The 13,789-nt window shown below is 34.2% G+C and overlaps 1 protein-coding gene across 4 annotated transcripts in view; it reads right to left on the minus strand.

The window, feature by feature from the left end:
* PTPRK (protein tyrosine phosphatase receptor type K) overlaps nucleotides 1–13,789 on the minus strand; it is a 569,167-nt gene that overhangs the window by 18,142 nt on the left and 537,236 nt on the right. For 2 of the 4 annotated variants that reach the window (XM_047732846.1, XM_047732844.1), the window contains exons 16-21: nucleotides 8,793–8,977; nucleotides 7,016–7,103; nucleotides 5,767–5,843; nucleotides 2,921–2,957; nucleotides 1,479–1,576; nucleotides 969–1,085 (exon numbers count right to left, since the gene is read on the minus strand). In XM_047732846.1, coding sequence (XP_047588802.1) covers nucleotides 969–1,085; nucleotides 1,479–1,576; nucleotides 2,921–2,957; nucleotides 5,767–5,843; nucleotides 7,016–7,103; nucleotides 8,793–8,977 — 602 coding nt within the window. Of the gene's footprint in view, nucleotides 1–968; nucleotides 1,086–1,478; nucleotides 1,577–2,920; nucleotides 2,958–5,766; nucleotides 5,844–7,015; nucleotides 7,104–8,792; nucleotides 8,978–10,196; nucleotides 10,415–11,268; nucleotides 11,281–13,205; nucleotides 13,242–13,789 lie in introns of those variants that run through there. The other 2 variants (XM_047732848.1, XM_047732847.1) reach the window with 2 other exon arrangements.

Below are 13,789 nucleotides of genomic sequence, written 5' to 3' on the forward strand. Positions count from 1 at the left end.
CTAGAAAATAGTCATTATAGATCATGTTGTGACATTTTTAAAATTCACAGCTGGGTTTCAAATTTTCAATATTTTATTTTGAAGTTTTTTTCAAGCATGTTCTTGAATGAAACTGGTCTACAAAGCTCTTGTGCACACAGAGAGAGAAAGAGGAGGAGGGTGGGGGGGGAGAGAGAAAGAGATTTAGAAAAAGACAGAGAGGAGAGAAGAGCTTGAGAGAGTGCCATCTTTACCTGTTTTTGTTATCACAGCTATGTTAGGTTTTAAAATATATTTATTTTGTTTTAACGGTCTATGGTCTAAATAGTTTTATTAACATAGGCATTAACTGTTCTTTAAAATTTAAAGAAACCTTAACTATAAAGTCATAGTGAAATTTCAATGATATATTTTAAGATTCTATTTTCTTCTATCATCTGCTCAGGTTTCTAAGTCTTCTTGGGTCAAATTTTTAGAAATCAGTGTTTACTAGAATATAAGGGTATTTAGACTAAAATCTGTCTCCAAGTTTACATGTAATATTTTTACCTATTTCCCAACAACAAGTATAACTATAGTTATATCCTTTTTGTGTTTTCTAATATTGCATAGTTTTGACTGTCCCTCATTTAGAATTGACAGTGGTTACTGTTCTTTTCAAGAAACTAGTCTTTTATCTTATTTATTCTTTTCTGTTGGTTTTTGGTTTATATTTGATTTTTTTCTTTTATGCTATTGATTTTTCTCTGATCTAGTTTTGTGATTTTTCACATGATTCTAGACCACCTTTCTAAATAGAAATCATTTATGTATTTAATATGTATCCTCGGGTTTACAAACATGACTGGCACTTGAATAAATATTTGTGGAATGAATGAATGAATGAATGAATTTTATAGCATCAGCAAAACAAATCTTGATGGCGACTTTATAAGAAAAAAAAAATTTCCATAATCATATTTTAAAGAAAGAGAATTTAGGGTACTTACCCTTTCTAGGGTGAATGTCCTAACTACATATTCAGCAAGTGGCTCCATTTCCACACAAGTTACTTTGAAGTCACCATAAACTTCAGTATCATCAGGCCAATACTTGTAGCATTTAACCTAAATGACACAAAGGGTATATACATGGACTTGAATAGACATGAACCAAAATGATTAATTCCAGTGGTAACTCTTTAGGTTATAATAAAAATCTGGTTTAAAAAATCTATATATGAGAGGAAAGAGTCTATTACACAATAAATAGAAAAACTTTGTATAGTCTCATTATAATATACAAGCCTGATGATGCGATTAGAATCTAGTATAAAATCAAAGTTTCTTTCATTACTCAGTAAGAAATCAAATAATTTTCTCAGCCGAGGAGCACTCAGTTGAAATGCTCTGCATATTTAAAACAATATAGTGAGTGTTATTTTAAGTTTGTTAGGTTTGGCTACTCAACTTACACTCATGTTTTGTGAACAAGGAAAAAAAATCTTTTTTTTCTCTTACCCGGCCAACCTCAACTAAATTTGTAACCATCACAATGCAGGCAGACTGTTCTTGCCAGATCATTCTCCAGAAATCATATACTGTTTCATGAACTGGGCCTTTGAAGAAATTAATTTGAATATTATGTTATCAGAGAAATTTTGTGGTTAGAAGAAATAAGTGGTAAGAAGTATACATAAGGCACAAATCACAGGAAACTAAGTAACTCAAAAAATAATATTAAAGGTCTAATATAAAATGTCACTGAAATTACTTAAATTCAGTTTGTATCTAAATTCACACTATAGCAAAAACATAGGCATATGCAACTTTTTTTTTTTTTTTTCAATTTACCTTCTATACTTCTCAAGAAGAAGACATCATTAGATTCTAGGATATTTATACCTGTCATTAAATTAGTTTGATATATCTTCAAATACATGTTAAAAATAGGAAGCCTTATTCCACTATCAACCAAACAGCATATATTACCAATTAAATATACCCACATCATTTATAAAACAGTGCATGTTTAGGGGTTAATGAAGAAATATCCATACATATAAGCACACATGCCAACCTTCTATTACCATCTCCAGACTACAAAAGTGTCTACTGGGTTATACTCTGCTCAGTGCCACAACCAAACCTAGAAAATTGTTCACTTTGGAAGATCTTTGACTTTAAAGAGCTTATAATTCAACTCAGTTAATCCAAAGATATGTGAAAATACTCAGAAAATAATCTCTGTCAAAACAGCAAACAGAGCTTTTGCCCTGCCTCCCTCTTCTAAGAAATAAATAGATATATAGGTTTTTCTTCTGATGGCCAGTGGTCAATCTGGAGAGATAACTAAAAGTGTTTTAGGAGGCTCTCATTCCCTGGGGTGCCACTATAACAAGATTCCTCTGCCTTTTTCTTATTTTCTACACAGAATGAACTTGATGGAGTTCCCTTTAGCCCTTCATTTTGTCTCAGTCTTGACATGTAAAAAAAAAAACTCGCCGGAAGACAGTCTAACATCTCATTATAACAGTATCAGTCTTGGATGATACTGCATTCCAGGACCACAGGCCTTGCTAACCCCCACCCAAAAAAGGCCACTTATACAAGGTAAGACCTCTTTAGCTCTTATCAAGAGTAATTCCTGTGTCCAGCTCTATTGACTAGTGTGCTCTGGGACATCAGAATACCAAACCCAGACCACACATCAGCAGCTTCTCTTTTATTTTAATTAAAAAACAAAGCAAGCTTTAATTTATGTGTTTTACACAGATAAAACAATTTGTATTATACAAATGAATAAAGAGTAGTCTCACTCAAATGATCTGATCTTTTTTTTCAGTTTAGTCAGATAAAATGGCAAAAAAACCCCAACCCCCATGCCTAAACCCAAACCGACCCCATATGGATGAATAAGCAAGTTTGGTTGCTCTAGAACATTTAGAAAGGCCATGTTTTACCTTGAGTTGCAATATAGTGGCTTGGTCTCTGGTAACCCTAAAATAGGAGAGCAGATTGGTTATCATTTTACATCAGTATCAGAAATAAATGAATGAAGGCATAAAAAGATGAAGACAACCACCTGTTAAGATTAAGTTATAGTAAAAAGTCCAGAAATGAGCAGTGAACTCAGAGTTCACTTCTCAAACCTAGGTTATCTGAAAGGTAAACATAAAACAAAAATTAAATGTTTTAAGGGCTCAGATTAGATTATGTATTGCATAATTGAGTTTTGTTTGCTATGGCGTAACCTCGTAGGTATTGTTTGATTTTACTAAAATGTTTATGCCTTCATGTTAATCTTTAGTCATTCATTCCTGGCAAATTGTGTTCAAAAATATTAATTCTCATCTTATCATCCAAAAGTACAACACACTGCATTACAAATGGACAACGACATATTAGAACCATAAAAAAATAACAGAACATTCCAATGTTAGAGCTGGACAATGCATGTGTGCATTCAGTCAAAGTCCTGCTGAGCTATTTTAGAGAATATTCCTGTATATAATATGTTCAGGAATCTGCCAAAACTATTTTGTGTGTGCTGATAATATTAGTTTACACACACATAATTACAGGTACACACATATATAGGGAAAGAAGAGTTTTAAATAAAATGCATCTCATCCTGAACAAAAAATTTAGCACTTTTTTTCTTTTTAGTGTGCCAAGAGCTTTTAGATGGTTAAATATTTAATATTGTTTCAACAAAGAAATTATTTTCTGATAAGAAATAAGTTGTTAGTTGCTCTCAATTGATTTGAATTCTGGTACATCATGAGTAGCACAACTGTTAACAGTATCATAGGGTTAAGCTTTGGGTTTGTTTTGCATTTATCAAAGGACTTTAGCAAAAGCCTCTGGTACAATTTGTCCACATTTGGTGTGGGCAACTCGATGAGTGTATTAATGCACATAAACTGAGATCTCCAATCTAAGACTTAATAGGCTAAGCATGATTCTGATGCCAATTTGGAAGTTTTCTATTTCTTCTTACACCAAATAGTACAATTTTTCATGGAAAAATTTTTTCCAAGCTCTATAAGCATTTTATCTCCCGTTTTTCATGAAAAATTTACCAATTACAGAAGAGTCTTAAATGTAATAAATTAACGGGAAAGGGAACATTATGGAATTGTGAAGTAATCAGCCAAAATACACTGGGGTCTTAACAGAACGACTGAGTAACAACACAGTCTCATTTAAAACACAGTTTTACCATATGAACCATAAAGTAGTATTATAACAAGGCTCCAGTGTACATGTCTTGGCAGAAAACCAAGGTTAAACTGAATAGGTAAGAACAAGTACAAATTTGTCACAAAACTTGGAATTTTTTATTCTAAAGAATGGACCATTAGCTTACTCTTTTGAGATGTCTGATAAATTTAAAATATTGAATGAGAGTCAAATGATGATCAAAATTTTTACCAATATACTGAGACTATATGTAATAAAATTAATTAATTCAAAGCTATCAATTATGACAGTTCACAAAATAACTAAAAACATGAACTTAATAAATGTGACAGAGGTCATTGCCTATTTATAGAAATTGGACAAAGTCGGGGCCTAATTTTTATATGTTTTATAGAAATATAAATGTGTACATCATATACACTGCAATATTTGAAACTTCTACCTTTTGCCTTATAATTAGTGCAAGTCTTAAACTGATTAATCTCAGCACACCTAGGACTGAATTATTTAAAAATAGCTGATGTTTTATAAGTGCTTTGTATGTGCTAGGTATTGTGCTGAATGTTCAACATGCATTACTTTATTTCTCATAGCAGAATGATGAGGTTCATACTATTATTATCCCCACTGTAGAGAGAAGGAAATTGAGGCACAGAGAAGGGAAGCAACAGTCCCAAGATTCCCAGCACAATTTTGAACCAGGAAATATGAAAAAAGAGCCTGTCTTTCTTACACATAATGTAGTATTATTACTTCCTTGACAATATTTTATTTTTGATTTGCTAATTACTTTCCATTAAATCAACAATTTGCATGTAGATATGCTTGTAACCAAAATGTAACACTGAAAACTTGTGACCAAAACAACTTTTTGGTTTGCATGATTCGATATATATGTGTGATATGTGTATTTTACAAATGCAATTTAGTAATGATTTTGCCTAAGTAATTGTAATACTTTAACAAGCCAATACCACACACCACAAAATAGTCTTCCTACCCATTTTTAACATCAGAAGTCAAATGTAAAATGTAAAATTTCAGAAACACTAATACACATCATACTATCCAGCTTCTCACATGTTTAGGGAAGGGGAAGAATAAAAGCCAGAAACAGAAATCAACAACAAATAAAACTCGAGTACATCATAACTTGTCAAAAGCTAAAAATGGTCCTGTTTTTCTAAACATAGCAAAGGGAAGGAGGTAAAATAGATCTTCACACATGTAAAGGAGTTACAAAAAAATGAACATAGATATACCATATGAGGCTAATTAGGTGAAGCATGCAGAGGTAACTAGTATTAAGCATTAGTAAGAACTGTAATTAAGAGTAGTTATAGTAAAGATTTATAATAGGGTGCTGTTATTTACATATAGTGGTACTTACATCCCTGTACAGCCAAATCTACAGCCCAAACCAAAGTCAGGTGTGAAAGAAAGCACAACAATGTCAGTGAGTACTAGGACGTAGAACAAGGAAAAGTGTACAGTTTGTTCTTTATTTTAAAAAGCTAGCAATCACTTTATAGGCAATAACAAGCAAAAAGTTTCACGTGGATAAGCCAACAAATTGGGCTCACCGAACTATACAAATACTTACATCTATATAGTTGGCATTAATGTAATCTGAAGAAGGATCATCCTCTACAGGTTGCAGAATTACTCTGGAGTGGTCATCTACGGTTTTTAAACAATAAAATAAAGCTATTAAATTTCCCCTCTGTTCCGAGACAATAACCTCAGTAGATAGATAGAGTAATTCAGGGGTTGTTGATAGCTTCTCCATAATAGAGGGCTATTCAAATTTCCTTAAAGAAATACAAGAACTCTTTTTTTATTGTGTTATGTTAGTCACCATAAACTACATCATTAGTTTTTGATGCGGTATTCCAAGATTCATTGTTTATGTACAACACCAGTGCTCCATACAAGAGCTTTGATGAGTTCCCTACTTATTATAATATTCTGTTAATAAAGCTTCAATGACTAGCATCTTCATAGTTGGTAGGTTTTTTAGGGAACATGGGAATGTCAGATGAATCATCAATGGATTTGTCTAAAGGACTCAACTTGCTGTAACTTCTAATTCTGCTTCTTAGACATGGTTTAAAATGGGTGGGATCCATTCCTGCTGCTGTGTACAGAAAACGAGCTGGAGATCTAGAGAGTGAATTTTGAATCTCTGCTCTCGACTGCTTATTTCTTGAAAGTCAAGACTGAATTCTGATGTATTTGGAAGATATTTTAAAATAACTTAAATTGAGATTTGAGTGGGCCAAGTACATCACTAGCTAGTCACAAACTAAACTATGCTACTTTCCTTACCGCTCCTGTGGTTTCAAGGATAACCAATTTATTTATCCCACGCAAACACCCTGAAGACTTAATGAAGTCCCGAATGACAAGTAACACGGAGTGGCAGGAGTTCAGCCACTGGCTCCAAGGAAGAAATAAAGGTTATACGGAAAGAGTAACACTCTCACCTTGAATGTGTTTGGTAGAAGTGTTACAGCAATTTGTCACTGAAAAGACCTTTCTTTTTCATTATCCTGATAGTCTCAGCTGTCAATAACACCCCCATGCATTTACATGCAAACATAACATCAAACAGCAAGTTATCTCCACAGGCTGAAGAATCTGAGTCAATTTAATTAATGAAGATGACGACAACTTCAGAGTCACTGCCAACAGCCAATGCTGCTTTAATATTAAATAGATCACTTTAGAATGAGATGTACCACCCTCTGGGATTTTTCTTAAAGTTTAAAAGCATGTAAGGAGGACTTGCCACTATGATTTATCTTTTACACACAACATTTACACTCACCAAGAACTGTATGAGAACTTACATGCTATAATGTTTCCATATCGATTTTTTGCTCTATTTTGATCTTTTTTAGCTACATCCCAAGATGCGGACTGTCCTTCAAAGAAGCTCTGGGAAAAAGAAAAAATAAGAAGAAGACTGAATTTAACTCCTTTTCCTGGATCAGGTTTATCTGTTCTGAAGACCAAAATAATAAAAGCCACTCTTCTCTGGGAGGAAGGGAGTACTAGAGGAGTAAACAACTTCTCTTTTCAGATCTCAAAGCTTGTTTGTTGGACTCCTACTTGTTCATTTTGGATTGGACTGAGTTCAAAATGAGGACAAAAAGCAACTTTAGGGAATAAAAGGAGCTTGAAACGATTTCAAATTTAAGATTGCTGCAACTCTGAGAAATGGAAGTAGAGAAAGCATCAAAACGTCAAAACTACCTTTAATGAGTATCTTTCAAATGTTTTTCTCTTAGCATTTGTAACAGGAAAAAGAAAACCTGTTTTCCCCTATAATTATTCATTAAATTGTGTGCAGTACATCCCATTTCAGTTTCTTTGAAGATCATGAAAAGGACTGAGTCTCTACAACAAGGGACCATATGAAGATTAAAAAGAGTCACCATATCCAAGGATCTTGGAACAGATGAATTTGCTGATTGGTTCAATTACCATATGCAGCAATTTAAAATATGGGTATAGATTTCTTTTGCAGTAACACTTAAACTTTGCTCAACACAGGAAATGGGGTCTTCAAAGAATCAACGGTTTTTGAAGTGAGGTACACAGGAATACACACGAAATGAAGAAAAAAAAAAACCCCAGCTCTGGCAGAATCTTATAATTCCTTGCACTATTCTGTGGCCACAGCACAGTGTTTCCGGTGTGTCTCTAAAACCAGCTTTCAAAATTCACAGCTAATTTTATTTGCTCCCAAACGGAGGTATACAAGCCATCTGCAAAGAAAATACAGAGTTCAGAAGATTCTTCACGCAGTCAAACTCATTTTAGATGGTCTTTCAAAGTCAAGTACTGCTTGGATTCTTTCACTTTAAATGTGTGTACACGGTAGTTTTGAGTATGGCGGTCGAAGAGCTTCCTTCTATGCCTGAGGCTCATGCTTCTCAGTAATTGCCAAGTGGCAAAGGAAATTTGTCCTTTTGGATATGTTATGTTTATTGAGATGTTCAGTTTAAACCACTTCCTGGGCAGTATGACTTATATTTTGGATTTAGTAGGAAGGGGAAATCAAGTTGGAAGAAGAATTTCCCACATCCTTCTTTTGGCTTCTTAAAATTGTCTAGATTTGCAGTGCTCTGTTTTTCTTCCTGGCCACTTTCAACCAATAAGCCACAAAGAAAACTAAGAGTGACAAGCAGTACATTTAGAACACAAAGATCGACCCCACTTCTCAGCAGATGGCCAACAAGCAAAGAGGCAGAGAAGCACCTCCTGCTTCCATCATTTAACTGGTTGAATCTGTAATGATACATTGGGACTCAAAGGATCCTGTTAATGGATTTTTCCAGGGGTGAAATATAAGATCTAACATAGGGGTTTTTAAATAGCCCAGTAAAATTCTGGAATCCAACATTTAAGAGTTCTTCAAGTGAATTTCGACCCAGAAAGTGCCCTCTCTTTCAATTCTGTCTGCCCCTTCTCTGTGCATACACATTTGAGGATATTCTCAGAGACCCAAGATTAGAGTCTACAGAGTAGACTCCCCTCCTTGTGACAGTAAAGGGAGGGGGGGAAAAAGTCCAATTCTATTCTTATCAGAAATAAAATTTAATATAACAATGAAACTTTCACCTCATATTCCTCTTTGAACCCATAGCTGTCTGATGTCTTCATGAGATTAATGTGCTGCAGTAAGTCGGCAACCCTGATGGCTGGGTGCAGCTGTCCCGTCTGGTAAGGGGATTCTGTCCCCTCACAGAGGTAGCGAGGCACATCTAGAAGACGACTGGACTCTGCTGTGGCACTGTGGTTCTCATCTGGTGGTTTTCAGATTCCAGAAGATTAAAAAAAAGACAAAGTTATCTTGTTTAATATATATCTATGCAAAGAAGATTGTAAGAACTTAAGATTTTTCTGATAACAGGAGGAAGAAAAAGAAATCTAGCATAGATCTAGGGCGGCTTCCCTATAAAGACAAAGCCCTTTACATCAGCTCAAGTTATGAAGTCAGAGTATATTATATTTAGGTCAGTGAGATAACAGATGCTGTGAGACGTAGACAGCTGATCTACTTTCATAAAGTATAAGTGGAAGATTTTGCTGCGTTCTTCCTTTTTCTTGTATCTGCAGTCCCAGCAGCATAGAGTAGGACCAGAAGATCAAGTTGTCAACTTGGAGAGGTGTTTTCATTGGTGGGTAAACTGAACAAACTCCTTCCCCACCGTATCCCAACCTTGCTCACAGACCCCATCTAGGCAACCCATCTCCACAGGGCTGCTCTCCGTGGCCTTGTGGACCTACTCTGCCACCTGGGGCTTCTGAGCACGGCACAGTCCAGACTGGGAAACATGGGCCTTCTCCAGAATCATCCCCTGGCCGCACTATGTCCGCCAGTCAGGTTACACATGCGTTTATACTCAGTCTCTACGCTTTTGGGTTATTAGGATGGTTGTTGTTTTTATTGTGAATATATTTGACTTTTGTGGCCGCTGTGTGAAACTACAGTATGTCTCTGGGGCAAAAGGCATAGGTTGTTCCTCTGGAATTCTTCCCTGACCCATCATGGCTGAGCCACACGGCTGCTTCGTTACGTTCCCATGGCCTCCTGTTCTATGTGTCTTTTCTCTTACTCTATATTTTAGTCATTTTTCTCCTGATCTCTTTCTTTTCACCAAACTCTGAACATTTAAAGTGTAGAGACAGAGTCGTAGCTGTTTTTTTGTTCCTAATGACTGGTGCAATGCAATCACTCAATCAATATGTAAGTGAATAAATTCGTTAAAATAAGCTGAATCCCTCACCACCCACATTTAGGTGTAGGCCCCATCCCCATTGTGTTATTAGTTGAAAATGAAACTTTAAAGTCTCTTTATGTCATAAGGAAGAAATGAACAAGAACATTATACCTATGAAGAATAAATATTATTTTAATGACCACAGCACTAATCATTACAATGAGAAAAAGCATGCTTATATTTACCACATTTAAACTTACCACTTAAAAAAAAAAAAACAAATGTTTTAAGGGATGTTACTTTGGAAAGCATTATACTGCCATATTCATTAACAGAAGAGAAAGTACACTCTTAGGGGAACTTTTGTTTTTAATGATAATGCATACTGTAGAGAACGATATTTAATTAACAGTTAAACATATTTCAAGGGCTGGTACATTTGCCTGTTCTATCACCAACTCTACAAATAGGATATGGCAAAAAATGAATTGTTGTCCCCATGATAAACATTTTTTCTTCCTGGAGAAAGGAAAAAAAAAAAAAAAAGAACCCCACAATCAGATTTGTGTGCGTCTGTAATTTAGTTTGATTGCACTTAGTTTATATTCCCTTATTAGGCTGAATGCTTTTTTCTTTTTCTTTTCTTTTGGGGGGGCATTTATTTCTAAAAATATCACATGGAATCCAAAAAACCCCTGGTAGATTCTGTTGTGACCTAACCACCTGACTCAGGTTTTGCCCACCCCTCTACACACCAACATTTGTTAGCAAATATGATTTATGAATTTCCTTTACTTTCTATGAGACTACACTCAACTGATCTGTCTTTACTACAATATTACAATCAATACACTGACATAAAGGTTAACATAAAAATTAAACTAAGAAGCCACTGATTTGGGCACTGTCACAGTATATACAGTTTAAGATGAGAAGTAAAGAGGACATATAATGTTGGAGACACAAAATGCAATCACCCAAGCCAGACTAGGATAGCCCAGGCTCTGTGGAGCAGCCCCAGAGCTCATATCGTATCTCCTGGTGCAGCAGAATATTTACAATTATAAAAGGCTCAGTGAGAAACAAAGAATTCACCCATATTCCAAATCTTACACGGTATGTGCAATATGAAATAGACAGTGTTTTCTGTTTTGCATTAAGCTTTAACACATTAATACAAAGAGCAGTATTCATTAAAATAATTACATATGAATTATTAATCTCAATACATTTCCACCTCATTATACCACCTAATAATATCACTAGGAGTGAGAGTACATGTTCTAATCATTATCCTTATTACACATTTAAGAATAATAACTCCGTATACTCTTGATGGAAAGGTTTTCTAGAATTCTTTGCAATGCACTTACCAGTTATAGGGACTTTAACCCAATGAAGCAGTAAAACACAAAAAACACAAAAATATGAATCAATATGAAAAGTTTGAAGTGTTTTTAAAATCAGTATGTAGGTATTAATATTAAGCAATATTTGAAGTGATCTCAAAAATTGCTTCACAAATACAAAATCAAGTGAGTAAAAATAACCGTAAACACTATGATTCTAAGAATGATGAAAAATGCAACAAATAATTTCTACAACTAATATGATTCATGAGATTTAGCTTTTAAAGAATATTAAAAAAAAAAAACACACCAACCAGCTTGACTTTCAAAATGCAATAAAATGCATAACAATTGCATCTATGGATAGACTTTATGACTTTTGTGTTAACTCTAGCCTTCCTTAAACATAAATATCCCTTTTCACAGGGCAAGTTCTTACAATAATCTTTTAAACGTTATAGTTTGTAAAACTCACATATATTATTTCATTTTCTCTTTATAAAACTGTGAAAAAGTTTACAGATGGGAAAGCAAAGACATAAGGCAGTTTCATGGGTTCATACTGTGAGTCCCCAGGAGAACTGAGACTTGGACCCAATTCAACATTTTCTTAGAATATTACTGTAATGAAATTTTAACATTTAGGTAACTAACTTTTCCTCAGTGAGTTTTTAATAGTTTAAGTGGATTTTACTTATTAATTTGACGGTGACAGCATTCTGCCTAACAGAAGATGACATTTTCAGAGGCATTTGGTGCCATCCCAATGATCATGATTCCTGGCTCCTCCTTACATGATTGGTCTACCCATTGGGATGAATTCCCCAGTTTACTTCCCTGCCATTATTGGTGTGGACATCAAAAGGAGAGTTCAGAGAAAGAGAACATTGACTTTCAGATTTTTTTCAGAATATATATTCTTTATATTATAAAATTGTAAGTTTAAAAATTATTTTAGTAAAAAAGAGGCATGTTTCACTTAACTGAATTAGTTGAACTGTTCCCAAATACTTTAAAAATATATTTAAATCTTGAATACATGGATAGTAAAAACATGCATAAAATGTAAGATAAAGTTTTACGTTTGCAAAATTTGAATTTTTATATTTAATGAGAGAATTGGTAACTTTTAGGTATATTTATCAGGCAATTTCCATATTTCTTTGGTTAAATCTTAAATAAAACACGGGGGTAAAACTAATACAGAGCTTCTTAACATATAAGCAAGCTGGTCATGAATCACTGGTATGTAATTAGTCAAGGAATAGAGTACAAATTAAAATGAAACTCATTCCATTCTTAAATATACAGTTAAATATTAATTTTACATTTGAAAAGGCCTTATTCATCACAAGCAATAACACTGGTCTAAGATGTTGTATAGTGGCAAAGCTTGGTCATTCTAGATATCTTGAAGGATAACACATCATGTAAGATGCATATAGAATGCAGAACTCCACATCAATATTATAGTAACTTTACCTGCATTTATAAATTCTTAATAAAGACAAAACTAAAGCAAATGCTCCTTGGAAATGTGTTCTTTATAAGTTGCTATAAACTTAGGAGGATTGAGAAAAATCTTTCCATCAAGCAGATTTTTTAAATATAAACTAATCATTCAGGTAGCACTGGCCCCTGAGGTGGGTGCACTTGCTTCATTCTGCTAACCTGCAGATGCAAACGTTAGCCATATACTAAGGGTCACTGTACTTTTGCTCCAAATCTAACAGAACCAGGACTTTAAAAATATGTTGCTTTAAATAAAGCATTTTACTAATTTGAAATCCACTAGCTCTGATTGGTTTGATGACAGCTGCTCTCTATGATAAGATCATGACTTAGTTTTCAAAATCAAGCTGCTTCCTACACTGTAAATAATTACTATGTAGACAAAGCTTTAAGTCATGCAAGGATGTGTGATCCATGCAAGGAAGAATGATAAAGAATTAGGGCCTCACCTAACACAGCAGTCGGCACAAGTGGATCATTGGGCACTGCAGGAAAACAGAGCTCATGAAAGAATATATTGCCCTCAAGTTGTACTTTACATTTTTCCTTAAAATAGATTTATGTTTCTTAAGAAATATAACTACTAAACTTTGATTATTATAACTGGCAAAGGCAAAATTCTCTTTTTCAGCTTGGGTTATCTCAAAACACCAGTAAAGGTGCATCTATAATTAAAGTTCAGTTTTCTGTTCAATTTTAAAAGCCAGGAAGATTCACCTTGACATTATAAAGATTATAACATGGCGGGGGGGACCCATTTAAATCTCTCAAGTGCAAGGTACTTGGAGAAATAATTATCTCACATTCATTCCAAATAAATTTTTTTTCCAGCTAACTAATAAATAGAGTTTATCCTTTTTCCAAGTTTGTAAGTGGGTATCTAGAGTTGGTTACACTGCTGAATTCAAACTTCCTAATAAAGTACTAACATAGGCAATAGGTAGAAAAGTGTGGGGAACAAAAATGCTCTCAAATGTCTTTTGATTAATTACTAAATGAAGTGGTTAGATGGTACATCTATATTTTCAGCAAA

Source organism: Lutra lutra, chromosome 6 (assembly GCF_902655055.1).
Source record: "Lutra lutra chromosome 6, mLutLut1.2, whole genome shotgun sequence".
NCBI classification, from domain to species: domain Eukaryota; kingdom Metazoa; phylum Chordata; class Mammalia; order Carnivora; family Mustelidae; genus Lutra; species Lutra lutra.